The 16,963-nt window shown below is 42.6% G+C and overlaps 1 protein-coding gene across 2 annotated transcripts; it reads left to right on the top strand.

Annotated features, from left to right (window-relative positions):
• Positions 1 to 825: 825 nt before the first annotated feature.
• On the top strand, positions 826 to 15,097 carry VPS33A (VPS33A core subunit of CORVET and HOPS complexes). 2 transcript variants are annotated; one of them, XM_080985653.1, is made up of 13 exons: positions 826 to 981; positions 3,593 to 3,658; positions 3,931 to 4,058; positions 4,267 to 4,456; positions 5,887 to 6,003; positions 6,456 to 6,630; positions 7,540 to 7,733; positions 9,651 to 9,777; positions 10,007 to 10,074; positions 10,471 to 10,608; positions 12,841 to 12,978; positions 13,085 to 13,256; positions 13,771 to 15,097. In XM_080985653.1, the coding sequence occupies exons 1-13, from the start codon at positions 880 to 882 to the stop codon at positions 13,962 to 13,964; spliced, it is 1,809 nt and encodes a 602-aa protein (XP_080841779.1). In that variant the 5' UTR covers positions 826 to 879; the 3' UTR covers positions 13,965 to 15,097. The 2 variants fall into 2 exon arrangements, with proteins under 2 accessions (XP_080841779.1, XP_080841778.1); XM_080985652.1 differs by lacking the exons at positions 826 to 981; positions 13,771 to 15,097 and adding an exon at positions 1,344 to 1,756 and having other exon boundaries at positions 13,085 to 13,324.
• Positions 15,098 to 16,963: the final 1,866 nt, after the last annotated feature.

The raw sequence follows: 16,963 nt of genomic DNA, 5'->3' as shown, positions 1-16,963 counted from the left end.
AAGAAAGAGGGGGAGGGAATCAAACTGGCTCCAAGTCAAAGGCCAGGCGGAACAACTCTGTCTTACAGGCCCTGCGGAAAGAGATCAGATCCTGCAGGGCCCTGGTCTCATGAGGCAGAGCGTTCCACCAGGCCGGGGCCAGAGTTGAAAAGGCCCTGGCTCTGGTTGAAGCCAATCTAACTTCCTTAGGACCCAGGACCACTAGGGTGTTGCTATTTATGGACCTTGAGGCTCTCCGTGGGGCATACCGGGAGAGGCAGTCCCAGAGGTACGAGGGTCCTAGGCCGTGAAGGGCTTTAAAGGTCAAAAGCAGCACCTTAAATCTGACCCTGTACTCCACCGGGAGCCAGTGCAGCTTGAAAAGCACTGGGTGAATATGCTCCCATGGCAGAGACCCCGTGAGGAGCCTCGCTGCAGCATTCTGCACCCACTGGAGTTTCTGGGACAGCTTCAAGGGCAGCCCCGTGTAGAGTGAATTACAGTAGTCAAGCCTGGAGGTGACCGTCGCATGGATCACTGTGGCCAGGTCGGGGCGGGAAAGGGAAGGGACCAACTGCTTGATGCGGCGAAGGGGGAAAAATGTCGCCTAAGAGGAAGGCAGGCTTGGCAAACCCTCCCCGGGATCCACTCCTGCCCGGAAACCTCCGTCCCCGCTGGGGAAGGACGGGGGGATCCAGAACCGGCCTCCGCAGTCACTTGCTGTGTTAAAGCCGGGCTTATGGAAAGCAGTCTTGCTCGGCTGCGAGGGATCGTCGAAGAAGGAGGAGGAGGAGGAGGCGGCCCCTCGGTCCCTCCCCGTCGCTCTCGGGCTCCACCTGACCGGCGCTGGGCTGGGCTGGGCGGGCGGCGGGCGGAGCGAGAGGGCGGCGAGGAGCGGCCATGGCGGCGCACCTGAACTCGGGCCGCGTCAACCTGATGGCGCTGCGGGAGGCCGGCCGCAAGGAGCTGCGCGAGTTCCTCGACAAGTGCGCCGGATCCAAGGTCGGCCTCGCTCTTTCCCTTCCTCTCCCCCCGGCCGCGCGGCCTGCTCCTCCGCCGCCGCCTCCTCCTCCTCGGGAGTCCGCGGCCTGCTTTGCGCCCCATTCGCGAAGCCAGGGCGCCTCACAAAAGGAGGGCAAGCGAAGCGCACAGCTGGCGAATCGGCAGCCCCGCAAAACCCTCGGAGAACGAAACTTGCAAGCCGAGAGGAGGAGCCGGGCTTCGGCGGGGCGGGGGGGGGGGGCGGCCGGGCCGGCAGGCAATGGCTCCTCCCCTCGAGGCTTCTCCCGGGCCGGGCTCTGGGCCGGTGCTGGGGCCTCAAGAACTCTCCGTCGGGAGGCTGCCGCGGCCTCTTCGCTGCTCCTCTCCCTCGCCCCCGTCCCAGGCCTTGAAGCTGTCTCCACCTTCCCCATAAGTTAGATCAAAAAACAAAAGGCTTCTCAATTAAAAAGAAATATTCCGAGCACACACAGTTTTGCATTTTAAATTCACTTAAATTGTCACTAAAATGGGCTTTATTTCTGTTGCCCTAATGCTGAAAACATTTATGAAAAAATTTAAAATGCCGTTTTAAAGCCCCACCCCCCGTAAAACCATTACATCTGGGGTCTAAAAATACCACTGTACGTAAATTCTAATGAGCCTAGTTAGCTTTATTTCTTAAAAAACATGCACAGAATTCGGCTGTAAAATGGTGCATACATACAGACAGGCGCTAGCCTTCTCACAGGGCCTTAAGACCTCAATGAAGCTTACTCTACTAAGGTTATAGATTCAGGTAGGTTGCCATGTTGGTCTGACGCAGTAGAAATATATAAAAATAATAATCAAATTGTCCAGTAGCACCTTAGAGACCAACTAAGTTTGTTCTTGGTATGAGCTTTTGTGCGCTTGCACACTTCTTCAGATACACTGAAACCGAAGTCACCAGACCTATATATATAGTGAGAGGGTGGGGAGGGGGATTACTCAGAAGGGGGGTGGGAGATGGGTCATTGCCTGATGGGTAAACCTGTTGACAACTGTTAATGACTGTAATTGGTCTTACAGGAAAAAGCAAGGGGTGAGATGGCCAAAAATAGCTTTATACAGTGGTACCTCTGGTTACAGACGCTTCAGGTTACAGACTCCGCTAACCCAGAAATAGTACCGCGGGTTAAGAACGTTGCTTCAGGATGAGAACAGAAATCGTTCTCCGGCGGTGCAGCAGCAGCAGGAGGCCCCATTAGCTAAAGTGGTGCTTCAGGTTAAGAACAGTTTCGGGTTAAGAACAGACCTCCGGAACGAATTAAGTACTTAACCCGAGGTACCACTGTAATGTGCTTTGTGTAGCTATTTTAGTATTATTGTTATTAAAAAATTATTGCACCCTGTACCTGTAGATCTCAGGGTACTTCACAACATAAAACTACAATATAAAAAACACAAAATACATATTAAAAGTAAGAACAAAGACAACCCAATAATTCCTCTTCCACAACACACTTAAAAGGGCATTTTAACTAACAGGATGTCAGTTAGTCAAAGGCCTGGTTAAAGACGAACATTTTTGCCTGGTGCCTAAAGGTGTATCATGAAGGCACTAGCTGAACCTCCCTGGGAAGAGCATGATCTTTCAGATGTACTTTCAGAATCTACTGCTTAATGTTTTCATACATGCCCACGCAGTGATGGGGTTTGCACATAACACTAAGCCAAACCATGACTTGGCACAACCAAACCTGCAGGTTTCCAGGGAGAAGATGGCAGCTACTTTGCTCTTCCATCCTCTAGTCTTACAGTTGCTTCAGTGCTGTGAGCTAAGCCATGATTTGGCTTAGCACTGTGTCTGAACCTGAGCCTATAGTTTATTTTGACAAACCATAAGCTATAGCGAAGGTTTGTTCTCGGGCAATGGTAAAAAAGCAAACAAAACCCCAATCACCTGAAAATTGCTGTCTGTCTTAAATGATTTTTCTGTCTGTTTAGCAATTCGAATGCACTGGGCTAGATATTATATATGGAATTCAAAATGGTATTACCTTTTGTTTCTTATTGTATTACACTGTATTAAAATAAAAAAATCCTTCCAGTAGCACCTTTAAGACCAACTAAGTTAGTTCTTGGTATGAGCTTTCGTGTGCAAGCACACTTCTTCAGATAAGAAGTGTATCTGAGGTATCTGAAGAAGTGTGCTTGCACACGAAAGCTCATACCAAGAACTAACTTAGTTGGTCTTAAAGGTGCTACTGGAAGGATTTTTTTATTTTGACTATGGCAGACCAACACGGCTACCTATCTGTAACTGTATTAAAAATACAATTAAGATCAATGTGAATATTGATGTGAAAAACATAATTAAAGATCAAAATGGATATTTAAATGTGATGGGTGTCATGGACCTCCTGAATGAACTGTGGATCACAGTTTGGCAGCTCCTGTTCTGTAGCTTACCTTCAAGGGGGAAATGAAGCAGGAGCCTAGGTTCAGAGGTGTAGATGAAGGGCAGTCTAGAAATACAAATAATGAAGTTTCTCTGCATAGAATTGTCAGAGACCTTCCCTCTACCCCACTCACTTCTGTATATTGGATGTAGCTTGAAATGTCAGCTGATTCTCTGCTTTCCTCTTCATAGGCCATTGTGTGGGATGAGTATCTTACAGGTCCATTTGGGCTGATTGCACAATATTCACTTCTAAAGGTAGGATTGGGCAAGATTTTAAAAAAATATTAAGTCTGATTTTTGCCATAAATAGTGTGTTTTCCTATTGAGAGTTTTATCCAGTAGGTGTGAAGAAAATGTTTTTGGTGTCCTAGGTGGGTAGTTATTCCACCTAAACACCAAGTTTACAAAACACAAGGATAGATGCTCCCAGTAGTGAGTTGACCATAAATCCATTCTTTTCTCATATATATAAACTTCTAAAGACTAAAATAAGATTGCACATTCTTATTACTTTTGTCTCCTTCCAGGAACATGAGGTGGAGAAAATGTTCACTCTCAAACCAGGCCGCCTCCCACCTGCAGATGTCAAGAATATTATTTTCTTTGTCAGACCAAGGCTAGAACTCATGGACATAATTGCTGAAAATGTGCTCAGGTAGAGTAGCTCTCCAGACCTACCTTTTTGCTTTCTGCAGTCTGAGTAGAAACTTCATGGTTACCTTACTTGTTTTCCTTGACTGAAAAGTTACACCTGAACTCTGGTGACATCACTTATGAACTTGGTTCAGAATATTGAAGGCCAACTTCTCACTTTAACTGGTAGTTTCTGTATTTCTTAAGGTATCTCCTTGTCTCCTTTCTAGTGAAGACAGAGTCCGTTGTCCACAGAGGGATTTCCACATCCTGTTTGTGCCACGCCGCAGCTTGCTGTGTGAGCAGCGACTGAAGGATCAAGGCGTTCTGGGCTCCTTCATTCACAGAGAGGAGTACAGCCTGGACCTCATTCCATTTGATGGAGACCTATTATCTATGGAGTCTGAAAGCGCCTTCAAAGTCAGTATTGGGTTTCTTTGCATAGGGTAGCACAGTGTGGGGTATATTTCTAAACTGGCTGCTGATAGCCCCCAGTTGGCACCCCAATGCTCAGCCATAGGAGTCATTAGTTGGCAGTGGCTTTGGCTTCCTATTGACTTGAGGTCTAGACTGGAACCAGATCTTCTGCATACCCCACCACCTCAGTGCTATAAGGAAAGCAACTATTCTCTGTGTTGTACGACAAGGTCATGAGCTTCAGCTGCAAGGAAACAGATCTAGGTTTCATATTAAGAGGGTCACTTCCTTCTTCCCACGCATTAAGAACTGTTTCAGAGGCCCTTCTCTTGAGTTTTGGTAACCAGGAAGAGAGCTGCCTTCTGAGTGTTGATTATTGGTTGATCTTCCTAGAGCCATAGGTGAAAATTTCACCTAGGCCTTCAACTGATTTTAGTGCTGCTCTGTTAAGGTGTGTTAAGTGTTTTTTTGGTCATACTGTTTTTTTATATAAACTGATTTGAAAAAATTGATTTAAAAGTAGGGTATGTATATTCTAATATGACAAATACTATGGAAACCCTCTTCGACATTGACAATTAATTAGCTGGTGGCTGCCTTCTGCTTGGAGGTTTTTAAAAGGAAGCTGGCCAATATATATAGTACAGTATATAGTAATCAATTACAGCTAATTTTACCACCTTGGGGGTGTTACAGTATGTGTCTGAACTCACATGCGTGTCCACCACTCCCATGTATTCATACACACACTGTCAAAGAAGATTGGGATCTTTTGCTAGCATCATAATGTGTGTCTGTTTATGAACATTTGTTTGCCTCCATTCCTGCCTAAATAAAACTGACACCTGATACTTTTTGTTTGGGGCTGGTGATCCTAAAGACCTGTTAACTGCCAGATGGGCAACCCAGTAATTCTTAGAGGCAAACAAATGGCTTTACAGTAAGATTATTGAGAGACATTGACAAAGAAAGCTTGCTTTGTTATATGAAATGAAATTGAGAGAATATATAAATGCTGTTTCAGACAGTAAAATTACAATTTAAGCAGGCAGCAACTACTAGTCTCAACCTACAGAAGTGAGTGTGACAATTTTGGCAGCAGGACCCACACTGCCAGCAAGTTAAGAAAGGGAGGGGAGAAAGAGTATCCCTGTCCTTAACTGTCCTTAATACGTGTGTGTTCATTTCTTGTGATCACTGAATGAAGGTCTTCTGTGGAGCTAGGAGAGCCAGCAGAATAAATTCCGTTTGACACACACACCTATTAGCACAAGGAAGCACTTTGTCATCTGTGCCAGTTTTCTGATCCTGTTTATTTAAAGTACAGTGTTTATAGGATGCCTTTTTATTTTCAGCTTATTGCTGTAAGCTGAAGATACCACCTGCATCCTAAGTTTCTTACCATGCTTTCTTTGTCTTTTTTTAAAATATAGGAGTGTTACTTAGAAAATGACCAGACCAGCCTCTATCACGCAGCAAAAGGGCTCATGACACTCCAGGCACTTTATGGAACAATCCCACAGATCTTTGGGAAAGGGGAATGCGCAAGGGTAAATATGATCTAGAACGCCTCCCTTGTCTGCCATTTCACTGTGTGAATGCCTCTTTGTATGGACAACAATCGCTTTGGAATTGCTCTACTTTTTTCTTTCTTTTCTTAACCCTGCTTATATATAAAGAGGCATGTGGTCTTTAATGTCTAATGAATCCACACACTCTGTGTTATAGTGAATGGGTGTGTGGGTGTATGAGGTGTATATGAGAGACATGAAGAAGATGAGGCTGCGGATTTTGGTTATTCTGCCCCTGTCCTTGGAGGTTGAGGAGCAGCAGTCAGTCTGGGTCTGTCTCTTGCACAAAGGGGATGACAGAACACCAATCTAGAGCTTGGCTCACCACCGCAGGAAGTGAGAGGTGCATATTCAAAGATGTCTGCAATGTTTGATGTGTTACTTGCTGCTTGTAGCCTGAGTCATAATCTTCCAAACGCTTCTTTCTTCAGCACGTGGCAAATATGATGATCAGGATGAAGCGGGAGTTTTCTGGGAGCCAGAATCCAATCTTCCCAGTCTTTGATACCCTCTTGCTGCTTGACCGCAACATAGACTTGATGTCACCTCTGGCCACACAGCTGACTTATGAGGGGCTTATTGATGAGATATACGGAATTCAGAATAGTAAGTTAGCAGCTGTGACCAGGATGTAACAAAATTTCTGAGTAATTGGTTCTCAGATGGAAAAAGACCCTTTCTTAGACCAGTACATACATCTTTATTCTCTCTTCTCATTGTAGTGGACAGTTTCTTCTTACCGGTCACATCCTTTCCTTAGTCAGGGAGTAGGCAAGCAGTTCTGTTCAGAGAAGGGACAACAATCCCCAGTAACAGGTTTTTTCTCAGCTTCCTCACGATATGCCAATTGGTCTTTTGTTGTCATTGTCCCCTTTCTTTTCCCCCAGTCAAGGAAGGCTACTCCTCTTCCTTGTAGGTCTTCTGCTTTTCTTTCTTTCTTTCTTTCTTTCTTTCTTTCTTTCTTCCTTCCTTCCTTCCTTCCTTCCTTCCTTCCTTCCTTCCTTCCTTCCTTTCTCAGAGGATTTTTCAGGGTCTCCCCCTCTCGTGCCCTTAAGCAGCATTTTAGAGACACTGGGGATGAGAGAATGACCCCAGTTCTCCTCATCTTGTCTATTGCAGAACCTGTGGCTCTCCAGCTGTTGTTGGACTGCCCCAACCGGGATGGTCCAAAAGCACCTGGAGGGCCACAGGGCCCCCATCCCACCAAGTTTTCTAACAGCTGTTTAGTAACTCTCATTTATTTCACCTGACTTAATGGGAAAGTATTTTGCTCTTTTGTCCAGTGGTATTATCTGGTATGGAAAGTGTTCCACAAGTGGGCAGCAGAGGAGAAGAGGGGAAATAAGATGCTTCTCCTGGATCAGTTTCAGTTGGGAAAAATGAAAACTGGTGCCCCTCAAGAGCCAGCTGGGCACTTGCCAAGTGACAGCTCAGTTTCCTTATTTCCCAGTGTTTATTCCTCTGTGTGTTGGAAAGCCAAGCCAGCTCTGTTTTCTTTGGCTTGTATTTTGGCAGCTTACGTGAAACTCCCTCCAGAAAAGTTTGCCCCCAAGAAGCAGGGGGAGGGTGGCAAGGATCTCCCCACAGAGCCCAAGAAGCTGCAGCTGAATTCTGCTGAGGAGCTTTATGCAGAGATCCGGGACAAGAATTTCAATGCTGTGGGCTCTGTGCTGAGCAAGAGAGCCAAAATAATCTCAGCCGCATTTGAGGTAATCGACCTGCGTTATCTTATCCCCACAGATGAGTCCAGATTCAACTGGCTTGTCCATTCAGCCTCAGAAGTGTTCCATATATACCTTGCAGTTGCAGGATGTTGGTCAAATCAGTAGTCAGATCTGCACTTTTGCTTCAGCACTAGTCTTGATCAAGGCTGTGTGTTCTGTAAAAACAATGAAAATTTGTGCCTGTGCAATCCAAATCCCGCACCAAGAAGAAGAACCTGAATCGGCAACATATATGTGTTATGCATATAAGTATATAGATCTACACAATCTATACTTCCATATTTTGTACCCTTCTAGTTTTACTGCTTATGAAGAGAGACAATAAGTTATGGAAGACACTGAAGCCCTCCCCATTAGCTTCTGAGAAAGCACACTTTTGAACATGTCATTACAGTCATAAGACATGGAAACTTGCTTGTATATTAATGAAAACAGAGATTCTTAGGGAACTGAATCCTACCCCAATTCCATACTACCAAGGCATACATGTGGACTTTCCTATGGCATGTTGGAATCAGATGTATCTTCTTGATGTCACATATCTCATGGGATGGTGTAGCCATATAATAATTTGGGCAAGCGGCTTTGTCCTTGCAGTCACAAATGTGTGTGCTTCCATGTTGTGCAGTTTCAGGAAATTCCATCATGCCTGGCCTAGCATGATAGTACATAAAAGCATAGATGACTTGAGTTCTGAGCTGTGTAATCTGGTCACATCTTCTGCATTTCTTTCTGCTCCTTTAGAAGGCCAGACCAGCTGCACTTGCCTATTGAAAGAGGAACCATTTAAAATTGAGTGCTATAATTGGCACTTTTATGTTGGAAGAACAAGAGAGAGTGCAAGGTTGTCAGATATAATAGGTGATAATGAAACAGCAGCTTGTGAGTAGCAAAAGGCTTATTAATGGCATACTTCATTATTATCTTCCTGCCTGGGCTTGCCATTCATATAGTTTACACTTCAACCAAATTCCACTTTTCAATAAATGTGTTTGGATGTGTAGTTCTTTCTTGTTGGTCTGATAGAAACTGGAAGCGGAATACATACATCTGGATTGTCCTTATTAATAGGTCATTAGACACCTCTGGCAATCTAGTCCTTAGAGTTAAGCTCTGTGCTTTTCATCGTTACTGAGATAACAAGATTTATGTCTCTTCAGGAAACATCCTTATGGACTCAGATAATTTCGCACTTCATTATGTTGGACCAATTTCTTTATTTGGATCATTTATAACCTGCTTTTCAATCAGGGTTCTCAAAATCAAAGAGCAAAATTTAGAAACAAAATAAACGTAAAATCAGTAAAATGCAAACATCCAAACAAAGGGACAATTTGTAACCATGAGAGTGCATGGTGGTCATTAAAGAAGGCACATGTGTTCTAGTAATTTGGCAGGGGCGCATCTTGGAGGTTTTCTTTCCACTCTGTCATGAGCTCGGTGTGAATTACAATGTCTCCTGCTGGTTTCATATTTGAAGTTCATTAGGTTAGGCCTCTGCTGGGGCCAGTATCCAACCTGGTCACACTCACCCCAGGCAGCTCCTGATTCAGCACAGTTTCCACTGCCCCACAGGCTTTTTTGGTGTTAGAAAAGGAAGAATGTTTTTATGATGTGTAAAACTGCAACATGCATGAAAAGATGCCAGTTAGTTAGAAATGGTTAGATAGGAAATTGCTCATGCTGCCAGAGCTTGCCATTCATTTAGCAGTTTTACACTGCAAAACTGATTATGCAACAAAGAAAGATTATTGGGTGGGGAACTGGATATTCTCTCATCAGCAGCGTAACTATTTTTTTCCTTAACTGAAAATAGTGAACATTGTAAAGGAGACACATAAGATTTCCATGTTCTCTTGGGGATTGACTCTAAACTGTTATCTGCTGGGCCTGTTTTCCTAGGAAAGACACCATGCTAAAACTGTTGGAGAGATCAAACAGTTTGTCTCACAGCTGCCACACATGCAAGCAGCAAGAAGCTCTTTAGCTAACCACACTTCTATTGCGGAACTCATCAAAGATATCACTAGTGAGTTTTTACTTATTTATTTATTTATTCACTCACTCACTCACTCACTCACTCACTCACTGCCTTTCCCCCAGATGGGACTCAAGGTGGCTTACAGAATATTCCAGCTATAGCTTTAATAAATTCCCTGTGGATAAGCTGCCAGTGGCCAGATATCAGCACTGTTCTTGACTGAAAACTATTTTCAAATGCAGCGTGTTCATTTACTGTTTTTTATTATTTATTTAAGCATCAGAAGACTTCTTTGATAACTTAACAGTGGAACAAGAGTTTATGTCAGGAATAGACACTGATAAGGTAGGTGAAAATGCTCTTAAAATAGTTCCCCCCCCCCATTGTTATCTAGTATCTCTTGGAATAATGGTGGGTGTCCTTTTTGCTAAATGGAACCTGTTTCTGTTCCACTGAATCTTCTGGAAGCTAAACTTCCTTGGTCCAACATCCTCAACACCAGCTGCAGCTGCAGTCCTTCTGCCCCAGATTGCAACCACTCTTATTGATGAAGAAAAACTGCTCACCAAAAATTGCATCCTGTTTTGTGGCTGGTTTCACTTTGATGCAAATTGTTCTTGACATTGTGATGGAGGAGGTTCCATGTCCAGTTTTACATCCCTGCGAATAAGAGCTAAACATTTTGTTTCGCTACCATTTCAAAAGTTGGTGTAGTTTTGTTGGTTTGATTTTTCTGTTTAGGTCAACAACTACATTGAAGACTGTATTGCCCAAAAGCATCCCCTGATCAAGATTTTAAGACTCGTTTGTCTGCAGTCAGTGTGCAACAGCGGACTGAAACAGAAGGTCCTGGATCATTATAAGAGAGAGATTCTCCAGGTTAGCCAAATCAAATATAGATCACTCTTGGGAGAACCTTATGCACGATTGTTTAGTGGGGAAACTCAAGTCATCGGGCCAGCTGCTGGTTAACTCATCTCAGTAATTAAAACCTAATGTCAAGGTTGATGTATTTATATTCTATTGATAGGGTATATTTTGTATTTGCATAGCATTTTTTTAAAGGATAATAATTAAAAAGAGAAACAAACATGGTTAATAGTTTATTGAGATTTTGCAGTCTGCTAGTTCATGCTGCCCTTTTCCTCCCCTGGAACAAGTGAGAGCAACAAGCCAGGCAACCTTGACTTATCAATATATGAACCATGGTTGTGGTTTTTTCCTTTTGTATAAACCATGATTGCAAAAGCAGGAACAGTGGCTTCATGTTCGTTGTTTATTCAGGAGAAACAAACCACAATTCCAAGTTCAGACATAATGATAACTTAAGGCTTCATGGCTCACACCGAGGAAGGAGCAGAGCAAGAACTTTTTGGGACTGTGTACACTGCTCGATCCTGACATTGCCATTGACCCATGACTTACTGTTACATGCAGATGAGGGCATTGCATTTTTAAATTGAATGTTACCTCTGCAGGATTGGGTGGCACAGAAGAAAAACTTCTTAAAAATATCAAGAAATGTTGTTTTTGCCCAATCTATAGCTATCTATCTTGGTTCAATCTAGACTTGCTCAGCTCCTGTTTTTACTTTTCACTGTGTTCTTAGCTTTAAATCAAATGGTTTATTGATTGAAATCTTGGGCTACAGCACTATGTAGACTTACCTTGGAGGAATTCCCTTTGATCACATTGACTCCTACAACATACAGTCGTACCTTGGATCCCGAATGCCCTGGAACTTGGACGTTTTTACTCCCAAATGCCGCAAATCCAGAAGTGATTGTTCCAGTTTGCGAACATTCTTTTGGAACCTGAACATCCGACAGGCTTCTGCAGCCAATCAGAAGCCACAATTTGGTTTTCGAACGTTTTGGAAGTCAAACAGACTTCCAGAATGGATTCTGACTTCCAAAGTACTGTACAACTGTACACATGATTATACTGTCAATGAACCCAAGACTGGTAATGCTAAATCAGTCCATGGTTTTGAACAACCTCACTTTGCTTTCTTGCAGATAGACTGTGCATCTCTTAAGCAGGTCAAATGACAATCCATACATATTATATAAAATACAATATGGTATAGTATCATTGACACTCCCCCCAATGGTTTTCAGTACCATCCCCTTCCTCTATTCTCTACTTGCCTCAGTTCCTTTTCTGTGTTTTATTAAATAGTAAGATAGACCTATAACTTGTAACTGCTGCCACCCTCATGACTTCCGCCCCCCCCCCCAACATCACAATGAACATAGTGGAATGACAAGTACTTTCAACTGTACAACTGGGATAGCGTCTGTAATACTTTTCCCTTTTAGTGTGTGATGTCTTAGTCCTCGCAACTTGTTATTGTTTATACTCTTTCTTTTCTTCTTTTTAATATCTAATTCATTTGTAACTGAAAATCCATAAAATATAAATTTAAAAAGAACATTTTTCTAAAAAAAGAAAATTACAATACCTTCTTCTTCTTTGGCGAGCCCTCGTACACGGTCTTAAAAGTGAGTCCGTAGGTGACTGTGGAGACCAATTCTGGCTCCACACGTCCTTCCATGTGGGGACATAGGTTTCTGGGCAAGAGTTGATCACGGTGAGGGTTCCTTCCTCTTAGCACATTCTCCCTTTTGTCCTGAGTTTGAGTGTCTTCAAAGCCCATGACATCTTTGGTAAAGTCTGTTATCCAACTGGAGTGCTTTCAGGCCGGTGTTTCCAGTTGTCAGTGTTTATATGGCATTTTTAAAGATTTGCCTTGAGAGAGTCTTTAAACTTATTTTGTTGACCACCAGCATTACGCTTTCCATTTTTAAGTTTGAAATAGAGCGGTTGCTTTGGAAAACAATAATCAGGCATGCGAACAACTTTACCAGTCCACCAATACAACCAATACTAAGCAGCACACATGGGAGCCAACTCCTAGAGGCTATGAGGGCTCCCCCCCCCCCAAAAAAAAAGATTGAAGAGGTGGGCCCTCCAAAGTTGATGGGCACTGCTATTCACATGGTGTGTGTGCACTGTGTCATGTGATTGATTATGCGGGACAGGACTTACCTGGGCCCCCACAATATTTTATTCAAGTTGGTACCCCGACAACACATGTTCTTGTTACAGACTTATGGCTATGAACATATACTGACTTTAAATAATCTAGAAAAGGCTGGACTCTTGAAGACCCAGTTAACCAGTAGAAACAACTACCCAACAATTCGGAAAACTCTGCGTCTGTGGATGGATGATGTCAATGAACAGGTAAGTGCTTCATCACACAGTTACGGCATTGCTAAAAAATTTATGAAATGCACTGTGGTGAGGAGCTGCTCTTCATTGATCCCACTTCCTTCCATCCTTCCTGCAGAATCCCAACGACATCTCTTATGTATACAGTGGCTATGCTCCTCTAAGTGTGCGCCTGGCACAATTGCTTGCCCGCCCAGGGTGGCGAAGCATAGAAGAAGTGTTAAAGATGCTTCCAGGACCACACTTTGAAGAGAGGCAGCAATTGCCAACAGGGCTTCAAAAAAAAGTAGGTATCTTTGGACACACAATTTGTGTTGTAATAGTGTGCTTAAAGGGCTGCTAATGACAACTGCAGCTTCACCCGCAGTACAGTGGCTTCTTGTTAACACTGGAGCTCCAGTGCAAACAAAGGCTTCCTTGTTCCTAGAGGGTGCAAGTTTGTATGGACTTTTTTTAAAAATGGCCATGCAATTTCAACCCCTCTTCTTGCATGTTGCAGCTCATATGGAGCCCTGGATCAGATGCATGGGTTCAGCCTCCCACAACTCCCACTGATTTCAATGCAGTGCAGGCATTCCCAATGGGTTGGGCCTTGTATCTGAGTGATAGATGTTGCATATTTAGTCGCTGTTGCTTCATTCTGCCTAGGTTAGCTTCCCTCTTCCAAACTGCAGCATAGAAACCTTCTTGTCAAATAAACAATCTAAAACCAAGCTTGGGGAAGTGAGGGCTGGGTAGGTGTTGTGTTGCATAAAAAATAAATTCAAAGTCAGTTTTCCACTCTCTACCTTGTAAACAATCCAGGTCAGCATGGAGAAAACAGAGTCACTCTGGTATTTTTCCTGGGTGGAGTGACGTATGCTGAAATTGCAGCTCTCCGCTTTCTGTCTCAAATGGAAGATGGGGGCACAGAATATGTCATTGCAACAACTAAACTCATCAATGGAACAAGCTGGGTCAAATCTCTAATGGAGAAGTTGGAGCCTCCGCCCTTTTAGAACGAGAATCTGCACAACGATCAAGAGACACCATAACTTGATAGGTGTAATGATAAGAAGCAGAGAAGAGGTATCCTGGCAGTGCGAATGGAAGCTGGCCTTGCTGCTGGATACAGGGCAGAAAGCGTGGTGTTCTTGCAGACTCTGTCCATAACTTTGCAAGAGGCTGATGCCTCTCTGAAAGAGGGAACGATAAAAGAAATGAAATGCCTTGAAGATGGTTCCTTACATTGCTTTCTGAAAAATAAGCTTGGGAGGAAACTTAAATAATGTGGCCTGTGCTTTGACTGGGCCCTGCAGTGGATCCACTATCATTATTCCCAGGTTATCTATCTGTTTATTGCAGTTTCTAAGCATCTCTTTGGGAATTAACATATTCCACAATTCCATACATCTCTCAGGAAGATTTCCCTGATACTTCACTTCACCCCCTCCATCCTTTGTACTGTCACTTTATTTTTTGAGTTCTGCCTCTTAATGCCATTCTTAAACTTTCTCGGCAAGCGATGTTGTATAACGTTTGTAGACCTGTACATGGCTATGTCTCCTCTTAGGCCACCATTCTGCAAGTCCTATTGAAAGCATGTTCTAAAACCCTGAATATGTAAGTTTACAAATGGCTTCAGTTCTTTGGTCCCGACCATTTATATGATGCTGTTGGTAACACCTCCATTCTCTCAACCCATGCTTTTCTTTCCACACATCCTGAGACATACAGCAACAAAATCTGATTCCCCCCTCTCCAACAATTCTCTGCAGAAACGAGGGAGTTCTCAGTTTTTCTTGTGTGCTGTAAATGTATCTAGATCTCTGTCAGCTTTTCCTTAAAAACTTACTTAAAAGCTTTACATTAAGTATGTTTGTAACCTGTACAGTGAATGTAATGGGTGGGGATTGCAAAAAGATCCGGGATCATTTTGGTGTGCCTCCAGTTTTTACTGGTTCTCTCTGAAGACAGCAGTGGTCAGATTAATGCTGATACCTTTTTGAGGGTGCTGTAGTTCTACATGTGTAAATTCAAGGAGACAAATGTTGATTATAAAGATGCAGTTCCAACAGTTTTCCATTGTGTGTATATGTTGTATTAGACATACAAATAAGTATTAAATTGTCTTTATTATTCATCGAAATAAGTTCTCAAGACAAAGTCATCTCGGATATTTAAATTTCAGGGCACTGCTGTTGCAGAGTGTTGTGGTCAGACTTGTTTAATCTTGGTAAAGATACACAGAGAGATGGTGGAACATGTAGGAACTTTTGCATGTCTTGGGTTGTGGAGGGACAATGATGGATCATGACTTTTGTCTCTGACAATTGGGGGATAGTGGAGAAATTTGATTCAGTTTGTATTTAAAGGCAAATCAACGTAATTCACACCTACTGAAACATAACCAACCTTTGAAATTTGCACTTCTCCAGCCCAAGTAATGTGTACAAAAAAAAATGTACTGGTGGAAAATGTGTATCAAATGCATATATTAATGAAAATAACATACAAAAACTGCATTAAATTACGGGACACTGCTTTGCAAAAATGTGTATATTACTCAAAATTGCATACAAAAAAATTATATTAAGAAGAATTTGCACTAAATGCTGACGAAATGTCATAAACACTTTTTAAAAATCCTCAAACTGATTGTGAAATGTAGAAAACTGAAGATGGGGAAAATGAGAACTGAGAAAAGCCGCAATTGATGGATTTGCCTTTCTCCTGATAGTTCACCTGAACATCCAGGTGCTTTTCTCAGTCATTGCTCCTGGAGACTTGCTTGCTCTTAACTTTTAAGTTGTGTTGCATGTCAAGTTCTAGCACATTCTCTTGGGTATTCCAGAGGGAGAAGCATTCTCACAAAGCAAATCCAGTGTTGTAGCACAGTTCCATCAACTCAATTTTTGTATGAGCTTAAAAATTCCCTAAAAGTAATTTTTTTGTGCCCTGAAACTAAATTAATTTGGTTTCTTTTGCCTTCCGTGGAGTCAGGATTTCCCAATAAAGAATGGACAACTATAAAGATAAACAAGAAAAGTAACTACTAGAATTTATAATTCAAGCAAAACATGCAAGTGCCAAATTCTCAAGGAAAATAGTTCTTTCTGCAATTGTTAATGTGTACTAATTGTTCTGTATCAGAAGCACAAGTAAATGAATCTCCTTCAGAACAAGTACGTGATACTTTCACATTAAGCTTCAGTTATTGCTGTAAAGGCAATTGTGTCCTTCATTGCTTTCTTCAAATTTCCAGGGTCAGTTTATAGATTTGTACATGAGGAAGAGCTTGCATGTTTCTGGGGAAAAGCTGGCATTTTTCACCATATCACTGGGGGAGTAATTGCATCCTAAATGGCTTCCTGAGTAGCTTGATTTTGATCTGTTTGTGGGGAAGGCCTTGCTTATCCCAAGGATAATAATTCGATAATGAGGGTGCCTGATTAAATTTAGAGTCCATTTGCTAAGCTATAATGCATCTCAGTGAAACATGTCACTTTAAATAGAGATGCTTTCATCTGAAATAACCAGAAGGAGGCAGGCAGCATTAAGGGTAAAAAATAAACTGTATTTTTAAAGTGTAGGTGAGTGTGGTACTTGTCTGATAAAGGGTGTGTACAGACACAATTTGAGCAGTAAGCCTGCTGAGAAAGCACTTGCCATGTGGTGTTTAGAGGAAAGATATCTTGGACTGAGCTCAGGAAACCAGACTTGTGTTTACAGCAGAAGTCGCCTTTAAATGTTGCTGTAATGTTCTGGAGAAGCTGTGACAATTTTTCTTCTGTGCAAAATGGACTTCTAAGTGTGATGTGTATATAGAAGACTCTGGGTCTGACACTTATAATAATTTATTATTTATACCCCGCCCATCTTTCTGGGTTTCCCCAGCCACTCTGGGCAGCTCCCAACCAAATATTAAAAACACAATACAGCATTAAACATTAAAAACTTCCCTAAACAGGGCTGCCTTCCGATGTCTTTTAAAAGTAAGATAGTTGCTTATCGCCTT

The sequence above is a fragment of the Podarcis pityusensis genome, assembly GCF_964106645.2.
Source record: "Podarcis pityusensis genome assembly, chromosome: 16".
Taxonomy (NCBI): domain Eukaryota; kingdom Metazoa; phylum Chordata; class Lepidosauria; order Squamata; family Lacertidae; genus Podarcis; species Podarcis pityusensis.
This window is presented reverse-complemented; position numbering and strand designations above follow the sequence as displayed.